Below are 20,554 nucleotides of genomic sequence, written 5' to 3' on the forward strand. Positions count from 1 at the left end.
ATCTGTGTAACTAAGGACAAGTACATACCTTTAAACTATCACAGTTTTCTTAAAAGCAGCAATCAATAACAGAATGTATTCATTGCATTAAGGAGCTTATAGGTTCGAGGGCACTGAGACTCAGTTCTTTCCTGCCAATTTGAAAACGCCTTTTCACAATGTTGTAATCCTTGTCAATGCTAACACCAGTGTTTGCTGGCAGAGGGTATAGTAATCCATGTCCCATTAAAAAAAACACACAGGGACACAAACTCTTAATTGTATTTACAAAGTCACCTACGTTTCAACATTGCTGGAATTTGGCGTAACTCTGGGAGACCTTACGCCGCTATGAAAATTCTCCCACTGCAACATGCACAAATATAATCAGAACTGTGCCAAAGTCGAGACATATAAGAATCAGTTTCATGCTGGATATCCCCCTGTGAGATCCTATTTTCCTTTTGTTTGATTGGTTCGTTGGTTGGAGTCAACAATAAAGCAAACACATCAGTAGTGACTACCTTTGCCGCAGCCTGTGGGTATTTATTTTCTGTCTTTAATCAGCAGCCTTGGGTCACACCATCTTAATTTGTTTGGTTAGTAAATGAACGTACTGCCCCGCATTGATCATCATGAGGAATTGTATTGGGCATATTGATGTTTGTTTTTAGCTCTGTGTGCTGTAGATTGATCAGTGAAATGCCAGAAATGAGTCTGTGATAACATTTTAGTTTAAAGCAGACCTCATATGCTCTGCTGTAATTAGTTTTTTAAAATTGCTTTTTCTTATGGATCCGGACACAAATATCTAAAGATAGATGACATGTTTTTCTGTAATAACTCATCTATTAATGTAAGATTTTTGCCTTTCTTTTATGATCTTAGGTTATTTTTTTATATTTATTACCTAGCTTTTGCAGTTGCTTTTCTATTTTTATTCAATTCCCTTGCAACCTTAAAGATTTCCTCTTAATTGGCACAATTAGCGACAGGTATTATTTATAGTCATTTAAATATGTTGTCCTTTTTGTTATTAATTACGCAAACTAAAGCGGATGCCTTGGACAGGCTTTGTCTTAAAACGATGCAATGATGTTTGTATTTTTCTGATGGTTGGATTCCATCATTTTAAGATTTAAGGCCTTTACTCAGGACATTTTTTTGTGTGTGATTAATTTGCATGTTAATATTGACTGTTTCAATAGAATTCCATCGCTAGGCAACCTGGGTCCTTGTTAACTTCCTGTGAGCTGATGTCATTCACATACACGTCAACAGGGAATAAACTGGGACATTTTCAGAATGTTTATGTTTACAACTCTGAAATGGTCTATATCGTTTTTTCGTACTTTGGTGAAGTACTTTCACACCGAATGTTAATATTATTCAATGTAATTTTTCCCCCCCTGAAAAAGGTAAATTTTCCGTAGGCTCGCTAGTGCAAACCAAGACAGCAAACCTTCAACTTGACAAAACCATGCAAACCAGATCCACTCCTTACGTTCTTTCCTTTCACAATAAAATCCCTAGATGTATACACTGCGTAACTGTTTACCTGTAGGTTTGAGAAATTAGCAGGAAAGCCTACACGGTTTCCTGTTGTTTATTCATTCATTATTCCTTTCGTCTTCTTTTTTTTAGGTTTGGTGAGATGCAGCGAATAGAAGCCTAGGAACTGATGCGAGTTCACTTGCTGTTTGCCTTTTGAGGACGGTCCTGCCATCATGAAGAGCGAAGTGCCATCTGAGGCCCCCAGCAGACAGGAGCATCTGAAGGAGCCACTGGTTAACCCAGAGCCCATGGAGGCGGCCAAGAGCTTCCCTAGCAACATAGAGATGATTGGGAAGGCAGGCAGCGAATTTGAAACCCTGTGTGAGTCCAGACATCGGCCCCTGAGGGACACAGGAACACATAGAGACTCAGAACGGACCCTTCCTGGGCGCCGAAAAAGAAAAGGCCAACAGGCAGGGCCATCTGACTGCTCGCTGAAGGAGGGCCACATAAGTGAGAGTTCACTGGCTCCTCAGCGTCCCAGGGTAGAACTTTTACAGCACCCCAGTGAAGATGAACATAATCATGAGTCCTCTTTTAGTGACTGTGCTTCCTCCCCTTCCTCTAGCCTGCGATTTGGGGACTCGGACACTCTCAGCTCAGAGGAGGAGGGGGAAGCTGGAGCAACAGGGGGCCAACACAAGGCTCCTGCCCTGACAACAGGAGGAGCCGCCGGAGTTGGCCTGCGCCCTGTTCTGGGTCGAACACGGGGGAATCGCTCTCATAAGTGGGTGCGGTCTGAAGCTGAGCCAGTGCTACTGAAGCGGCCGTGTCTAAGCAACAGGCGGCCTCTACATAGGAAACGCTTTGTGAAAACAGCTCCCGGCGGGGGTCAGCGGACTCCGAAGCAAAAGGAGCGACTACTATTGCAGAGAAAGAAGCGTGAAGTGATTGCACGTAGGAAGTATGCTCTACTCCATAGCACCAGTAGTTCCAGTGAGGAGCTGAGCAGTGGCTCTTCCTCACCCTCTTCTACTGAAGCAGAAGATGAGCTGTATGTAGATGTCAGCAGCACCAGCAGCCAGCCCAACAGTACTGCTGTAGCCACAGGTAATTACAATCCCCGTCTGTTTTACAGATGTAGCTTTTCTGTTGCATTGTAAACTCTAAAAGCATTTTAAACCAACGGGGAAGTATACATAATATCTCTATAAATGCAGTGTGATCACTATAACACTGTGGACTACAGAGGCCAGACTATGCAATCAGGCTCGGATATTATACGTTTGTATTTTAGGACTACCAAAGTTATTTAATGGATCAACAGCCAATAATAGAAAGTTTAGATGGCTAACTGTGATTAGACAACTTGGAGTAAATATCAACGAAAAAAATGGTACACCACAATGTGGGTATATATGCCCAAAGGGGGTACAATGACGGTAACGATATAATGGAAATTATGTCAGAGATCTCTAACATTGTAAAGACAATCCAGCATGAAGGAACATTTTAATGGAAGTACATTGATGCAATGTCAATTAATTATGCACCGACAAGCAGAACAGCAATACAGAAATGACTGGTGCCGGAGGAGAGGATAACACGTGTTGTCTCACTTGCAATAGGAGCCTGGAAAAAAGAAAAGGTTGTTAGTATGGTACATTTTTAGGTTTGCATTGTCTGACTTTGTCAAACATGGAGGTCCAGTTCCCTTCGTTCGTAGAAATATCAGTATCAGAAATGAATTTGCTACTGCAGAAGTGTGATAATGGTAAGCAATTTCACTTTTTGTCTGTTTACTGAAGCAGGATCAAGAGTATACAGGTTTTCATTCTGCACTAAATGATTTCATCTTGGCGCTCAACCAGAGAAGGCGGAGTAGTGTTGGGCCGTAGTGAAAACATGTTCACAAATGGCTCTTAGCTTCCTATTGCTGCTCTAGTGAGCCCCAAGTGTACGTAAAAAAACAAACAAAATTGTATTATAGCCTTTGACTTAAGTTTTCCATAAACATGCTAAATGCTGTAACGTGCATACAAATATTGCCTGTCTTTGTAATGGATTGGGCACAGCCGATAAAGGAATAGCTACTCCCCTCTACTTTTCATGGCCCCACACGTGGCAAGCTGTAATGGAAACTGCAGCCCTCTGTACCTGCTGGAACAGGGAGTTCATACAACTCCTAAATCCAAACTGTAGCATTGTGCTTTCATTCTCAGCACATTAAAGTCACCTTCTATTTTACAACAGGTATCAGTTATCTTTTAAAAAGCCCCACCTTGACATTGGTTCATGTTTTCCCCGTGCAGCCATTTAGCCTCAGCAATATTTCTGCTGCTGTGGCCCTAGGGGAGAATGGAAAGTTAGTTGTTGTGCCTCTATGGTGGTAAGCAGGTGGGTGAAAACTCACTCACTGTTTAGTGACAGGCTTTGCATAGATACAGCAGGTCTCACAGGGAAAACAATGCATTTGTTTACAGCAGGGAAAAAAGCAGGGAGGCAAGTGATGAAACCTGCCCTCTGAATGTCCAGAGTTGAAGCAGGTGTGTGATGTATTCAGGAAACAGTTTAATTCTACCCATAACCGGAGGGGCAACAGTCACACCTGGATTGTTATTTCAGATCAAATACAATGCTACAAATTCGTGCACACATTTGGTGATTTGTCAAACTAAATTGTTGCCATCATCAATAGCAGTCACGAAAGGTAATTCAAGAGTTTGTTACACAGTCCTGTTAAGTCGAGTAGTAGATTTTTTTTACCTAACCAAAAACTGCACACCTGTTACAATTCAATACAAGTTGAAAGTAAGGTGATGTTGTTTATGTAACCATGTGGAGGCTTCACCAGAGTGCCAGGCAGCTAGTCTTGCAGGGGGTGCTAAGCAGCAGTACTCAGGAGACAATTGAAATAGAAATCACACTGGGGAATTATGGCAAGGCACTTAGCGATGTGCATGAAAACACAGAACCATATACACTACTGCAGCATAGAATTTTGTTATTTTGTAGCAGTGACCCCTATATATTTTAAAACCCCTTAGCCATCTTTCATCTAGAGTTTAGTAAAAGGGTTTGCTTACAGTCGCTACCGATAAATCTGAACAGACACATCTTCATGTTCTGTCCTTATATTTGTTGAAATATATATATATAATGTATATATACACACACACACACACACACACACACACACACACATACGTGTCTTTATATAGTTGTGAGGACCCTGTTCCTGGATTACTTTGTGAGTGCCACCACTTCCACTATAGCTAGAATGGTGCAAAAAATATATCTAACACTAGGTGGGAGTGGGGAACCAGAATGTGACTTTAAATTTCAGAAAACACAAAGTAAAAAAAATATTTTACTTCTAGAGTTGTGAGGACCGAAGCCTGTTGCCGGGCAGATTTGCGTGTGTTTTTTGTTGTTATTTTAAGTGATCCTCACAGTTTCAAGTTTTCTCACCAAGCCACAAGCATCAGCATTAAATAGATTTGTTTATCATGGTTTAAATTTACCAACAAGAATGTTCCAAGTTCTGTACATCAAACAATGCTAATAAAGCTATGTAACACACCTGAAGGGGACATCAATTGTGTTGTTCAGTCCAAAGCTTTTATGCTCACGATATAGCTTGACAATTTATTTTCACTTACCAGTCCGCCATCTAGTACTCCTATTCAGCTGGCCTGCTCTCCCTGCCTTCCCTCCCATCAAAAGGTGCCTTCATCTGCTCTTGTTAACCATCTGTTACAAACTGTCTGGCCTTCCTTGGTGAGGGATCCCTCCTCGGTTTCTCACCCTGAGCTTTCACCAATTATTTCCCTGTTAAAAGGGTTTCAATTAGTTTTTCCTTAGTGGATGTCAGGGTCTCAGGGCAGAGGATGTTGTTATGAAAGCCCTTTGAGACAAACTGTTTTTAAAAAATGGGCTATACAAATAAAACTACCTTGACTAGCCTTACGGAAAACATATTACTCTGTGTACTGGAATGAACCCAAGCTGCCATTTATTAATCTAGAGAAATGTCTCAAAGACATTAGGAAACTCATAAGGCTCAACTTCAACAGAGTACTTTATTTAATGAAAGTACTTAAAACTGCACACAAACTTGAACATTAAAACTTTCTGCAGTCAAAAAACAAACAGCTGCAGTGTATATATACACTTGTTTAAAACTTCCTCTTTTGGGAGGTGATTATGTTGTAAGCCTGTTTTTTTACAGCTTCCCATGAACGGCTTCTAAGTGCCCGTTCAGCACCCAATGCTTTCATGCACTCTAATTTCCCAGGAACTCTTTGGAGGGTGATGAACTTTCCAAGCTGCCTCCATACAGCTTCTTTTTCCTCTCTACTCCAAGGCTTGCGTCGGAAGCCTTTTGGGAGATCTATAACAGAAATCAAACATGGCATTCGCATTATTTATCAGACCTGCAAACTCTTGAGTAGTCAAATAAGTAGCAACATACAATCCTTAAACCCTCTTCATTCACTTCTACCCTGACTGAGATTAAAGAAAAGGTGACAGTAGCCAAAAGCCGACCAGCTTGCAGGTGTGATTTATGAATTCAATGGGTCATAATGTACAGGTCATTTATTTATACTAAACATTTTGGCAGACCCATGGAAACTCTGATTTTATACATTTCAGTTAGACAACTCTGAAATCTATGGAGCGGTGGGTAACGTTATTTATCATCCACCATGTTACCATGTGTATATTTGCATAGTCTTATCTGTCATAAACAAGAGATTAGGGGTGCATTACGTCTGTGTGGCGGTGCCGCAGAGACAAGAGCTTGGACAATGGGTCTGAGTCTCTGATCCTACAAGGTTGGTTTTCAGCCCAGAGATGCTGGGTGGAAGGCAAATAGTCTCTATTCTACCTGGAACAAGTTACAATTCATTTATTTTCACAATTTACTCTGAAGCTTTTTATTTACAGTAAAAAGCTACAAATCCTGCATAGTTCCTCTTTAAGTTACTCACTTCTTGAGTTGACGTTTTTGTTTATCCTCTTGTAATTTTAATTTATCAAGTTATTTTGTGGACTACAATTTCTACTTGAGTTATTTCACTAAGTAACAGTATTTTTACCAATCTCCCCTTTTTAAGTTAAGTTAGTTGAGTACCTGACTCCTCTGTCCTTTTGAAAGGCCTTTGTGGTTCTCCTGCAAAAAAAAACACGATGCCTTATTATCATTTACAAATCTTCATATTGACAGCAACTGTAACACACCTCCAATAAACTTCAGTTATGTGAGGGGTAGACAAATTTCCACGGTTCTCAATAGTAGGAAGAAAAAAAAACATGCGCTTCTAAGTTCAGTATGTTACTTTATTTAATAAATAAATAACTGCTTCACATCAAACTTGTATTTAAAATTTAAAATGGTAAACATGCCTCAACACAAATGGAAAGTAATGTAGTCATTACTTTTATCTTCCTGTAGTTCAATTACATAATTGTTCTCCTCATTCATTCACTTTTAGGTTTCCACAGACTAGCGACAAACTGACTCCGTTGATTTTTTTCAGCTCTATTTTATGTTTCCACACATTTGTTTTTTCTCTGCTCCAAACCATGGATGTATTATGGTCTAAACACGCGTTCACATAAACGGACTGCAAGCTCGACTGTGGCTGCACCGAGACCCATCGCGTGCTCTGGTCGTGTGTAAGGTCCGCATTGGTCCCGACAAGACTCGAAAAGATGCACTGAGGACAAAGTTCCACGGTACAGAAAAAAAGGATCTATCGGTTGTTGTGACAACTTAAGCAGCAGTGAGCGTTCAGCGCGCGTTGTGCGGAAGCAAGCGAGTTGTGCACACTGCAGTTGCTTGCAGGTGGTTAGCTGACATCCCAGGGCATAGCGCTCACTGCGCACAAAAAGTAAATGTCCGTCTTTGATTGGGATCATGCAACGCTATGTGTAAGCAGTAATTACCGTGACGATTTCACAGATATCATATCAAACCACGGTGAATTTATGTGAGATTAGATTCATTGCTTTTTTTACACATCTTTTTTCAGGGCATTATTTTTTACTGGTCCGGTTGGAGCGTTCTGGTGGCCCTGACAGTTATAAAAGTACATCCGGGACACTAGGCCATTTATATTGTTGACCCCTGCATGTTCTTACCGTCTGGAGCAGATCGTGAGCCCTCTCCTTTCCTGTCCTTTCTTGTCCCATCCTTTTCTTTGGAGGACCCTTCATGAGGAGGAGAAATTATTCATGAGGAGGAGTATGACATGACGGTTGAAGTTGATTGAGTAACGCTAGTACTGAGGATAAAGACCATGATTGGACAGTAGAAGGAGGAAATAGGTTTACCTGTCTGTCCTCTTTTCTGCACGTGCCTTGGTTTGGGAATGGACGGGCTTCTGGTTTCTTCTAAAGAGAAGGCGAAAACAAAGAAAAGTCCACATGAACATTACTTACAACACATTGTATTTACAGACAACAAAACATTAAGAGATCGAAAGTCATGTTCATACCGTCGGAATCTGAATCTTGAGCAGTCTGAGAACACACTGTCCTTTTTCTTTTGGAGGACCCTTCAAGAGAAGAACCGAGAGAGAAAATATATCACTTGAGTGGGAAACCTGTGAAATCTCCAACTAATAATGCTGCCCTTTCATCCCTTCAGGAGATTCAACAATCTAACCTCAAAGAACAACTGTTCACAAACGTCCTCCTGTGACTTCAACCACTGTCGTTTAGGGCACACTCACACTGTCCTTCGGCACCGCGACCCGGGCTTTAGGGTACTTTAGGGCCCCGTTTGTACTCACACTGCCAGGGCCTCGGCCAATGCTTCTTGTTGTCCATACGCCATCACGCCGTAACACGTCACACGCATTGATCACGTGTGTGGCATTGTTTACAAATCTTTCCGTAGACTTCGGAGTTTTTGTGCGTCTTGTCGACTGTTTTTGAATCTTTTCATCGACCAAATCTGCAGTAAACACTCCACCTCCGCATCACATCAACGTGAACCTTTCACCGCCATTGTTGTTGTTAAATGTCCGCGCATGGTCCGTCGTTCTATTTTCTATGTCCGAACAGGCGCACATACTGCTACCACCGTAGGGCTCGTGCTCGTACACGTGCAAACGGCTCTGCTAAAGCCCACCTCTTTCAAGCGGGCCGTGGACGGCCCGCTGTCGGCTGTTATGCGCGGAACGGGTGCACTCACACTGCTTAAACATACTAGGCTTTAGCTGAAAAAACGGTTTTGTCCAGGGACAGAAAGACAGTGTGACTGCGCCCTTAGACTCAACAGAGCACTAACCAAGTCCAGAACTACTTCCACCAATGACTGCCACTCTAACGACGGTCGTTGGCTCTTGGAGCACAAACGGTTTCAGTGACATCATCGGCCTGTGAGAGGTTAAATACCTGGATCACGGTAAATTAACTGATGAAGCCTCTTGGATGAGAGGTGAAATGTCTTTCTAGATAATAATAACCAAGTCCAGTTGCCTTTGACTGAAATTCCTTTGGGGATCACTTCAGCGGACAATGTGGGTTTTTATGGTTATAAAACACACAATCTGCTACAGCTGTGCAGCCACATCTACTGTGCTCTTGCTCAGCTGATCGTGGTCAGATGGAGGTTAGATCTTGACGTTGAACTCTTTTATACAACGTGCAGCCAAACACTAAATGAAGGAGAGGAACAGCAGAGCTCCTGCTCGGTCAGCTGCATGTGAGTTACAGGTGAGTCAGCTAGAAAACACAGTGCTGTCCTCTTCTTTCTTTTTTTTTAACACAGGTGACACATGCAGAGGTCTGACCTGTCTTCACAGGGACTGCCATGCTTAACTGGCACATAAAGGCTACTGTACGCTCAGTCCTCCTGTGAATTTTTTTTTGCTGCAAATTACGACTGAAGGCACTTGTAAGTATGCACATGTCAAGTTGCCCCAATGTAATGACCACATTAAGAGCTAATATATTTTTCTTTTTTTTAAAAAAGACTCTACTTGGCGGAAAAAAAAAGACTTGAACATCCCTTTGATGAAGTTACTTGTGTAACGCTAGTACTGAGGATAAAGACCATGATTGGACAGTAGAAGGAGGAAATAGGTTTACCTGTCTGTCCTCTTTTCTGCACGTGCCTTGGTTTGGGAATGGACGGGCTTCTGGTTTCTTCTAAAGAGAAGGCGAAAACAAAGAAAAGTCCACGTAAACATTACTTACAACACATTGTATTATATTATTTATATTTATATTTACAGACAACAAAACATTAAGAGATCTAAAGTCATGTTGATACCTTCGGAATCTGAATCTTGAGCAGTCTGAGAACACACTGTCCTTTTTCTTTTGGAGGACCCTTCAAGAGAAGAACAGAGAGAGAATATCACTTGAGAATGACACTAAACGTATTACGTGGTTTATCTTAATTACTTGTATTGTATTAAAGACCATGGTCGGACAGCATGAGACAGTTATTACACAGGAGCATAAGAACCTAAAGATGAGGAAACAAAAATGGATTTGTTTACCTTTCTTTTCTCTTTTTGCCTTAAATGATGGCCTTGGACCTTGAGTCAAAATGTCTGGCTCTACAAAAAAAAGTCATGTCATAAGATTCTTTGTTGATTCCTGCAAATCAGAAAACCAGCTAATTTCCCCCGCTCCTAAAGCCCTCCCTGCTCATGAACCAGCCTGCCAACTACTACTCCCATTAAGATAATGTGCTCTCCCTGTACATGGCCCAGGAATAAATCAAGTGCTGAAAAGAACAATAACCAATCAATTATTTGACAATGTATAAATTCATACCATCCATGTCCTCAGGTGGCTCTAAGGATTCCCCACTGGGAATTCCAATAAAGCTTTCCGTGACTCCGGATTCTTGTATTGCTCTCCGTTTTGTAGACAAAGCCGCTGTTTTATTAGAAAAAAAAACATTTTGATTATTATTAAATCCACCAGACATTATTAAAAGGACCGGGAGTTCATGTCACGTAACGATAAATCATGATTCACTGTAACATGATTTTTACTCACTTTCTAAGTTTAAATCAATCTCATCAAGAGATTTGCCTTTGTAGACATCAGTTCCAAGTTCTACTGCCATCAGCAGCTTGCTCACATGTTTCCTCAGCTGGGTCGAGGTGAGCGTTTCAGGCCTCTTTGCTCCACTTGCAGCTGCATACTTTCTCAAACAGTCTGAACCTCGAAGATGGGATTCAGAATTCTGTCTCGCAAAAACGTACTTGTTGCTTTCCAGAATATCATTCTCTCCGCCCCTTTTTCCAATGAGGAAGTCAAGTGAGGATGTCATCTCTTTTGTGAGAAGCAGGGGCACCTTACGGCCTCTCTTCCCTCTGACTACTAACCGAGTGAACTCATGACTCAGATCTTGTTCTAGCTTTGAGAGGCACTTCATGATGTCTTCATTTGGTTCCTCTGTGGATCTGTCTCTGTATGTCACCAGAGGCATTTTTGCTGCCTCACCTTGGCGTCTTCTGTTGAAGAGGATGATTTGAGCAAGAAGGCACTCGCTGAGTGTCTTGTATGCTGTTGGGTTTGGTCCATTCAGGAGCTTGTCTTTTGCCTCCTCCTCTGTGGACTTCAACATTTTATGAAGCTTCATGACATCCTCTGTGAGTGGAATCATTTCTCTTTTGTTCCATCTTTCTTCTTCTAGGTTTGTTCGTGCATGGCGTGACACATACAGGTCCCACACTGCAGCAACTAAGCCCAAAAAGTTCCTCACTCGGCTGGCAGCCGATTCATCTTCAGCCTTTACATGTTGTCCTATCACGATGTCACAAACTGCTTTCAGTGAGTGCCCCAATTTTAAAGCAAGAGATGGTGTGTTGTATCTATGCGCTGAGTTGGTGAAACCAGATGTTTTTTTGGCTGCTGCTACCGCTAAGGAAAACTTTGATGGAACCAAAACATCTTGAAGGGATTTCACTTTTCTGTCCAGGGACTTGGCAACCAGTAGAAATCTACCCAAGTCCCTCATCTTTTGGCTCACATAGCGATCCCTTGTCCGAACATTTTCATGTTTTTCAAGCAGTCTATCACCAAATTCACAAATCAGAGGGTCATTTTTAACTTCACTTGAAATGATATCAATAACCATCCTCCTGAGAATTGCAGCGCATCTTTGTGACGTTTGTCCTCTATACGGGAGAAGGGATGATGCAGCACTTTGGACTCGTCTTTTTTTCTTGGACTCAGCTGACAAAGTCATTGTTTTCCGACACATTTTTTCATGTCTCCATAGCTCAGTTTTTAAGAAGAAACCATAACACATGTTGCAAGGCGAGTAATTTTCTACATCTGTATGTTCGGTTGGTTGTCTGTAGGTGACAATTTCACCCTTCCCCTCTTGTAACACAGTAATGTTATGATAGAAATCACCCCTTCGGCAAAGTTGTTCTAACATTTGAGTCCGTTTCTTGGACTTTGCTGGAAGACATATCACCTGTGCCACTTCTTTTTCACTGCTATGTTTCCGGATTAGATGTCTTGCAATCTTGGATTGAGGTTTTTTGCAAAACATACAATAATGTTTCTTATCCCATTTACTTTTGTTCCCTTTCATGGTGGTTTTCACAATGATGCCATGTGACCTACACTCATCTCCAGCCGTGTCATCTGTGTCTTTGTCATCCTCAGTGTCAGCACTGTAATCATCAATATTGTCTCCGTCTCTCTTGTCTCCATCACTCTCATCTCTCTGAATGGGTTCTTTATGTGGATTTAAGTCTTTGGTGGCAGAACCCGCACGTTTTCCAGTTTTCCTCGGTTTTGTAAGTGTAGATGTTGTTTTACCTTTGGGTTCCTCTGCCTCCGAAGATGAAGAAGGTGATGGCACGTTAATGCTCTCCAGATCATGACTGGACTCGGATGCATCAGTACCACAGACATCCTGAAAGAAATTAACAGATCAAAAAGTTAATTTTATCCTCAAAAAGTCATATTCTAAGCCAAACACTAGAACAAATTTTCAAAACAGCACAAGTTGTCCTCCAACAGCAACATTTAGTCATAAAAACACTGACAGCTGATGGAGTTGCCAACTGATCAATTTACATTTTTCATTTTCACACACTTTATTGTATAAATTTTTAATATCCTGTCAGGTTATTGTTGACCTCTCTTCAGTAACTGTTATTTAATTTAATATAAATTAATATTGTTTTGCTTTTTATCTGAAAAGAGAAAAATTCCTAACTTGACCCATCTCAGAGCAGTTTACTGTTTACGAAAGAAGAAGGGAAGTGACAGAATTTCTGCAGTAATGGATGAGACATCCAAAGTTCAAATTCATTTTCACAGGAAAAGAAAATACTCAAATTTAGAGACAAAAATACTCAGACAATAACTTTATAGTAGAGATGCACCGATCAAATTTTTTGCGATCCAATCCGATACCTGGACTGAACGTATCCGTTGATGTCTAATGTCTGATACTGATCTGATACTACTACTATGAATCAAGCGTACACCTGTCCATTTGAGTGAAGGCATCAGGCTTCACATTAACATTTAGATATAATATAAAACCCCAACCACTTTTGCAAACATAGAATTGAAGTGACTAGATCGCTGTAACTGTATTACTATTTGATATTAATAAAAAAGGAATGACTGGAAATTAGTCAATATCAGAGCGGATATACGACCCAGGTATAGGATCGGTACATCTCTACTTTATGGCATGAACCTGTCAAATACAAAAAACAGGAGGAAAAAGTGTGGACAAAGCATCAAATATAGTTTTCATTTTATAGTTTATGCAGGTCAAAAATAATACATACCCAGTCATCTTCTTCCTCCTCCTCTTGTTCTTCCTTTTTCTTCATCATCTATGGCAAACAGTAGGATATTAAATTTACCAGTAAACAAAGCTCAGACAGAAAAACTCAAATTCAATGATGTTATCAAAGAGTTCAAATCAGAAAAAAATGCTTGACCACATGAGGTCAATTTTAACAACATCTTGAATCAAAAAGCTGTCCACTACAAATATTGTATTTAATAAGCAAATCAGTAAATCACGATTAGTATATTTGCAAACACATTCCTTTGATCAAAGCAATTAAATAAGGCAAAACACTGTATTTTATTAATCAATAACATAATCTATATGGATTATCCTACAGAGGCTAAACATAAAAACGAGGGACAGGTTACCCTCAATCTTTTGTTTATAATGGTTAAGACTGCATAAGCATACAAGCAACACACACACACACATACATACTGTATATATACGACATTATCCACGCTGATTTTTCACCTGCGTCATTGCAAAATGCAGTAAAGTGACCTGAATTATAGTTCCTCTTTAATTTAACATGTCATGTAGGCGATATGATAAGTATATTAAATGTAAGTTTGTGCTGCAGTGAAACTTGTGACAGTCATCCATGTACAAGAAAAACATACTGAGGAATGTTCAATTACGGACGATATCTGTGGATTTAAAAAAAATAAATTTAAATAACTTTAGCTGTAATGACTATGCACTCAGTATTGGTGACTACGCAAATGCAAGCACTAATATGCTGCTTGTTTATGGAAAAATGAAGTATCCATGCATCCCTAACATTAACTTTGAACTTAACGTGACACGAGGTCGACGGACAAGGAAAGCTAAGTTAATGCTAAAGCTAGCTACAAAGCTTCTACACGGAGACAGACAGAAAGGCTCAGTCAGAACATGAGTGGCTGGTTAAAAAAGTTTTACCTGTAAAAGTTGTTGTATTTGCTCTTGCTCTTCTTTGTTTTTGACTTTAATTTGCTCTTCGTAGCGTCGCTCGCTGTCCTCGTGCCGCTGCCTGAGTCTCTCCACCAGACGCAGCTTGCGCTGATGAGCCTTGATTTCAATGATGCATTCACAGACGTCGGGAAAGTGCAGAATCTTTTTTTGAAACTTCATATTACATTTTTCTTTTTCTTTTGTGGTCTCCAAAGGAGTCATACTCGTTATATTATCTTGAAATGTTCATAATATCTACGGTGGTTCAGCAGTCCAAGACATTAAATTAAATATTTCCAGAGAAATTCTATTACTCAGCAACTTGTAGGTGAAATAGTACAAATCCCCATTTCTCATGAATGCAGCTGCCAGGTGTGCACAGCTCTGTGTGTGGGTGGGGGAGGGGTAAAGTTGCATGAATCCAGCTTGAGTTGAGAGAAAGATCCCTGCAGAGCTTTGCTCTCTAATTTATGCTGTTTGTTTTGAACCAAGGGTATTACATTATTTGTTTTAAACACATATCTTACAATTATATATTTAGTGATATTTCCCAAAAGATATTTTAGATTTAATGTATGTATATTTATATATTTTTTAAATTTCTTTAATTATATTTATATAAAATAAAAATCTATTATAGGATGTTTATCATATTTTTTCATTTTTAAAATAAAAACGAGAACAGCTTAAGTTTCATCCACTCTCCTAACTTAAGTCCTCTACTCAGGGCGCCCTCCCACTGTGCCTCCGTTCCGTGCCCCAGCACGTGTCACGGCTAAAGTCTGGTTCCTTTGACCAGTGTGAGTGCAACCGTACCACGTCTAGGAGCGGCACGCTTGCCGTCCACGGCCCGTTTGGGAGAGGTGGGCTTTAGTAAAGCACGTTTGCACATGTACGAGCACGAGCGTGCGCACGTGTACGAGCACGAGGCCTACGGCGGTTCTGAGGTCATTTCCTGTGCGCCTGTTGGGACATATGCCAATAGGGAGGGGGGACAAGTACCCTAAAGCCTGGGTCGCGGTGCGGAAGGACAGTGTGACTGCGCCCTCAGATTTCCCACTGATCGGTGACCTTTGACACTTGTGAAGGTTGCACGGGTGTGAAACTGCACATAGTGGATGGGGCCCTTGCCCCCTGATAAACATATCAAACTGTCAGCCTGATAGGCCAAAGTGTGTGGAGGTTATTAAATACTAAGGCTTCCAATTGTAGGCTTCAGAGGCCTGAAGCGACCCTGGACAGTCAATTGTGATCCTTCTGAAAGTCTGACAGGTCTAAAATTCTAGATATGCAATGTCCCTCATGCTCTGAACAATATATCCACATCTCAGCTCCCCATCTCAAAGCCTTGGTGATTTATTCAACGAAATGGGGTCAAAAGGGTCAGATTTCATACTGATCAGTATTCTTTGACACTTTCAAACTTTCAGCCTGATAGGCCAAAGCTTGTGGAGGTTATTAAATAAATGCTATTAAAATAGATGTTCTATGAAGTCAGAAACATGAGCATTGCTTTTTGCCCATTTTTTTTTACAGGGAAACGTGACCTCTGTGAAGGTTGCACAGGTCTGAAAGTTTGCACAGCGTATGCCCCTGATGGTCTGATGAAGATACTGTAACATAGCCTTCCAGCCCAAAGCATTGGCGTGTTATTCATAAAGAACAGCTGAACAGTATGACCCTAGGTGTTGCTTTGACACTTCTGAAGGTCACACAGGTCTGAAAGTTTGCACCCTGGATGGTCCTGATGCCCTGATACACATACTGTAATTTCAGCCCTCTTGGTCAAAGCCTTGGTCAGTTATTGAATAAATTGTATTTTCCCCATGGTTTTAAGGATAAAGTGTCTTTTTGGCTGCTGCTCAGTGACCTTTGACTCCACGGACCCCAAAGTCGGAGTAGAAGACCCTCAGAGGTCACTGAATAATAATCCAGTGTGAAAGAAAAACAAATCCCAGCGGTTTTCTTAATTGGCTGTTTGAAATCTTAAAAATCAGGAGCTGTCAGACCATTACATCTTTACACCCTCTGAGCTGGCTGGCCATTTTGGAGAAAGTCTTTTTCTAAAAGTCGTGCAGGTCTGAAATTGTAATATGTGGTTCGGGGGCCTGGGACAAGCGCGTACACGTTTGTTCAGTGCCGATCGGACGTGTACTTAAGGAAAGGCGGGGCTTTGAACATTTGCATTCCCACACCCGCCATCTCCACAAAGATGGACCAAATCACTTGAAACTTGGCCTGTAGACTTGTGACAAGATGCAAATGAATCCCCCCAAGACCCAACTCTGTAGGCCCTTTGGAAAGCCAAGTAGCTCCACGGGGGTCCAATCGCAACAGGACCAGAAGTTTCCGATAGGAGGCCATCTGACATGCAACATACTAAAATTTTATGTCCCTTTATCAAAACCTATGAATTATTTAAGAAAATAAGCTTAAAGGTCAGATTTCACACAGATTGGTGACCTTTGACACTTATGAAGGTTGCACAGGTGTGAAACTTTTCACAGTGTATGCCCATAGTGGTCTGATGAACATACTGTAATTTCAGCCCTCTTGATCAAAGCGTTTGCAAGTTATTAAAGAAATTGTATTTTTTTGCATGGTGTTTTGAATAAAGTGTCTTTTTGGCTGCTGCTCAGTGAACTTTCACTCCACGGACCCCAAAGTCGGAGTAGAAGACCCTCAGAGGTCACTGAATAATAATCCAGTGGGAAAGAAAAACAAATCCCAGCGGTTTTCTTAATTGGCTGTTTGAAATCTTAAAAACCCGGAGCTGTCAGACCTTTACATCTTTACACCCTTTAAGTCTTCTTCTAAAAGTCGTGCAGGTCTGAAATTGTTATATGTGGTTCAGGGGCTTGAGATGAGCACGTACATGTCCGTGGTGGTCTGATGAACATACTGTAATTTCAGCCTTGCAGCCCAAAGTGTTAGCATGTTATTAAAAAAGGGCAGTTGTAAGATGTCCGATTTGACCCTAAATGGTGACCTTTGACACTTCTGAAGGTCGCACAGGTCTGAAAGTTTGACAGTGGATGATCCTGATGCCCTGATACACATACTGTAATTTCAGCTTTCTTGGTCAAAGTGTTGGCGAGTTATAAAAAAAAACAGCAGTTGTTAGAGGTCAATATCCAGAAAAGGATGACTACCCCAACCTTTCGTTATTGATGCTGCAGCTGAAGAGAGTTGTAAGGTTCGTGTTGTCATAAGGTTGTTATTGTCTTTATCATGAGGTTGTCATAGAATGGATCTGTTTCCTATTGTGGCCTTCAGTGGTAGCTTAGTGAGCTCTTCGCTGCTCCCTCCCTGTTTGCTCATTTGCTCTGATCTTGGTTTTGCTAGCTTATGACCATTATTTTATTAGTTTCATTTAGGCTTGTGTGATTGCTACAATGCATGGATCCCTGACGAACAGATAAGTAACAAGAGAAAGGCCTGTAGTTTTCTTGGTGTGTAGCTTTTCTATTAAAGAGTGGTGAGCCACCATAGTTGAGTGAAAATGTTTCTCAAACCACTAAAAGAGTCAAAAGCATGCTCCTTTAAACAAAACAGAGCAAGTTCAGTGATACTATTGACAAATTCAATTTTATTCACCTGCTTTTAGTGAAGTGGTCAAAATTCCCATTTCCCTGAATGCAGCTTAGCTGCCGAGAGAACTGCAGGTGCAAACTGGTGCCGCCCCTCCCCCACCCTCACAGCTCTGTCTGCTCGTCTGACCTCACTTGACCCTGCAGGGACCACACAATATTGCATGAATTCAGCTTGAGTTAAGAGAAAGATCCCTGCAGATCTTTGCTCTTTAATCTATGCTGTTTGTTTTTAACTGAGAGTTTTACATGTTTTATATCAAATTCACATCTTACAATCATGTTTTTTTGTGATTTGAGAAAATTGTATTTTATATTTAATGTATAATTATAATTTATCTTTGAGTTCATGATACTGTAATTAAAAATTAGATCTGCCACCTCACTTTGAAAGTGAAAACCTGACTTTGGAGTTAATTTGAAAAAACTCAACAGCTTGCTAAGTTTTACCCCTACCCCAGCTTTAGAGCTCTCCTTGGCTGTGAACTCTTAAAACAGACACTGGTGCTGATTCACTGTTTGAGGTCTAAAAACAGACAAAAGGCAATGCACACAGACAGGTCAACTATCAGGGATCATAGTTAAATTAGGCTTTATAGATCTTGGGAGCAGGTTAGCGAGCAGTAGACAAAGTAGGTGATGGGTAAAGGTACAAATACTGAGAAACAGGCAAAGTGGCTGATATTTTAGGGATTACAAGTGTTTTTCATGAATAGCCCATATTTGATAGAAGAACCCTAAGGATGAGAAACAGAGGAGTGATCCCTTGCCCAACAGGGAGACATGCAAAATACAATATGTTGTATGAAGAAAAGAAAACAATTTACAACATGGAATATGGAGGGACATGAAAATGGGAGAGTGCAGGCAAGAAGAGCTGATGAAGGCAGCTCCTGTTGGGCAGACTGGGTCACATTCAGGGAAAGCAGGGTGAGCTGGCCATCTTAATGGGGATGATGGTGAGCAGGTGAGTTTATGGTTCAGAAGCAGGGAGGGAGGGAGGGCAGGCTGGTTTAGAAGCAGGGAGAAGGATGTGATGCAGGCAACAGTTGGTGAAAGAGCAGCAGATAATGGCAAGATAAAATATGTGTAAGAAGAGAAGACAGGAAAGGTGGCTACAGTTGAAAGTGGTGATCAGAGGCATCAGGTTGTCATCATATTAAGAATCACTATTAAAATCAACCAAAACTCTAAATGAATAAGTTAAGTTGCTGCAACTTCAAGATTCAAGATTCAAGAAGCTTTATTTATCCCGAGGGAAATTATTGTGCAACAGTTTCGATACAAAGGCGGAAAAGGATCAGGGTAACAATAAGTATAAACATAAATCAAATCAAATCAAAATAAAGCTAACGTCAGATAAATCAAGCAATGAACCAAGTGTGACAGAGTGCAACAGACGTCGTGGTTAAGCGTAGGTTTATACAATATACAACAATACGCAGCGTGCAGTTTAGCAGCAGATTGAAATAAAATAAGTACAAACTAAATAAGTGAGAAGGAGCGATAAGTGATAAGTGTTAAAAATGTTAAAAATGTAGCAGCATGTCCTACAGAACTAAGTGACAGTATGGCACAGTGGAGTGCAGCAGCATGTCCTACAGAACTAAGTGACAGTGTGGCACAGTGGAGTGTAGCAGCATTTCGTACTTAAGTCAGTTACAGTAAACCACAGTGAAATGTAGCAGCATGTCCTAAAGCACAGTAAGTGTATCAGCAGATAGTTACAGTAAACCATTAATAAATAAATAAAGTGATGTAGTGGTGATATAAAGTGACAGTGTCGTATAGCAGCATTACTTACTGAAGTAAGTGACAGTACAACTGAATAAAGTACAACTGAATAAAGTGATGCAGTGATGGTATATAGTGACAAAGTGAAAAATAGTGACAAACTAGTGGTGAATGTGGCTTTACTCTAAATGCGCCAGTTCAGTGTGCCTGCTGTATTAAATGTAAAGTTAATTAGTTGTTAACATGTCATTAGAGACTACAGTATTAGTTATTATTTCTAATTATCAAATATGATTTATTATTATTATTATTATTATTATTATTTATTAGTATTAATTGTATCAGTGATTATGGACTACTTTAAAATTAGAATCATTTTTTTAATGCCCTCTATTTGTGTCATTTATTTTTAAATACATGTATATATATATATATATATACATGTATATATATATATATATATACACATGTATATATATATATATATATACATACATATATATATACACATGTATATATATATATATATATACATATGACTGTATGTGTGTGCATATATATATATATATATATGCACGCACATACAGTCATATATATATATATATATGTTTAAAAATATATATATATGTGTTTAAAAAAAATATATATGTATATATATGATGTCTTATTCCATTTAAATCCCCTAACAGCTGTATACTCTTGTGTCTGACTCCTGTTCCTGTGCATGCACACATACACCCTGTCACAAGACTGCCAACAGCCAATCACAAAAATCCCCTGCATCAGCCAATCAGAAAATCATATGCTTGTCGAGCGTCATAGTAAAATTGTACCTGCAGTAGCAGTGTGTGTCCATAGGGGGAGCTGTGTTTAACACAGATTTCAGGGTTTACTATGTCTCTGAGGACATTTGCTGAAACTTACACAGATAAGTCATTAGGGTCAAAGGAGGCTATTACTGCATTTTCTTTGTGAGGACCGGGCAAAATGTCCTCACAACTACAAATGTCCTCAC

The 20,554-nt window shown here is 40.3% G+C and overlaps 1 protein-coding gene across 5 annotated transcripts in view; it reads left to right on the forward strand.

Moving 5' to 3' along the window:
* rnf111 (ring finger protein 111) overlaps window positions 1-20,554 on the forward strand; it is a 62,310-nt gene that overhangs the window by 21,205 nt on the left and 20,551 nt on the right. For all 5 annotated transcript variants that reach the window (XM_083923575.1, XM_083923576.1, XM_083923578.1 and 2 more), the window contains one exon: window positions 1,624-2,583. In XM_083923575.1, the coding sequence (XP_083779701.1) occupies window positions 1,707-2,583 (877 nt within the window). In that variant the 5' untranslated portion in view covers window positions 1,624-1,706. The remainder of the gene's footprint in view (window positions 1-1,623; window positions 2,584-20,554) is intronic.

Source organism: Echiichthys vipera (genome assembly GCF_963691815.1).
Source record: "Echiichthys vipera genome assembly, chromosome: 1".
In the NCBI taxonomy this organism is placed as follows: Eukaryota; Metazoa; Chordata; class Actinopteri; order Perciformes; family Trachinidae; genus Echiichthys; species Echiichthys vipera.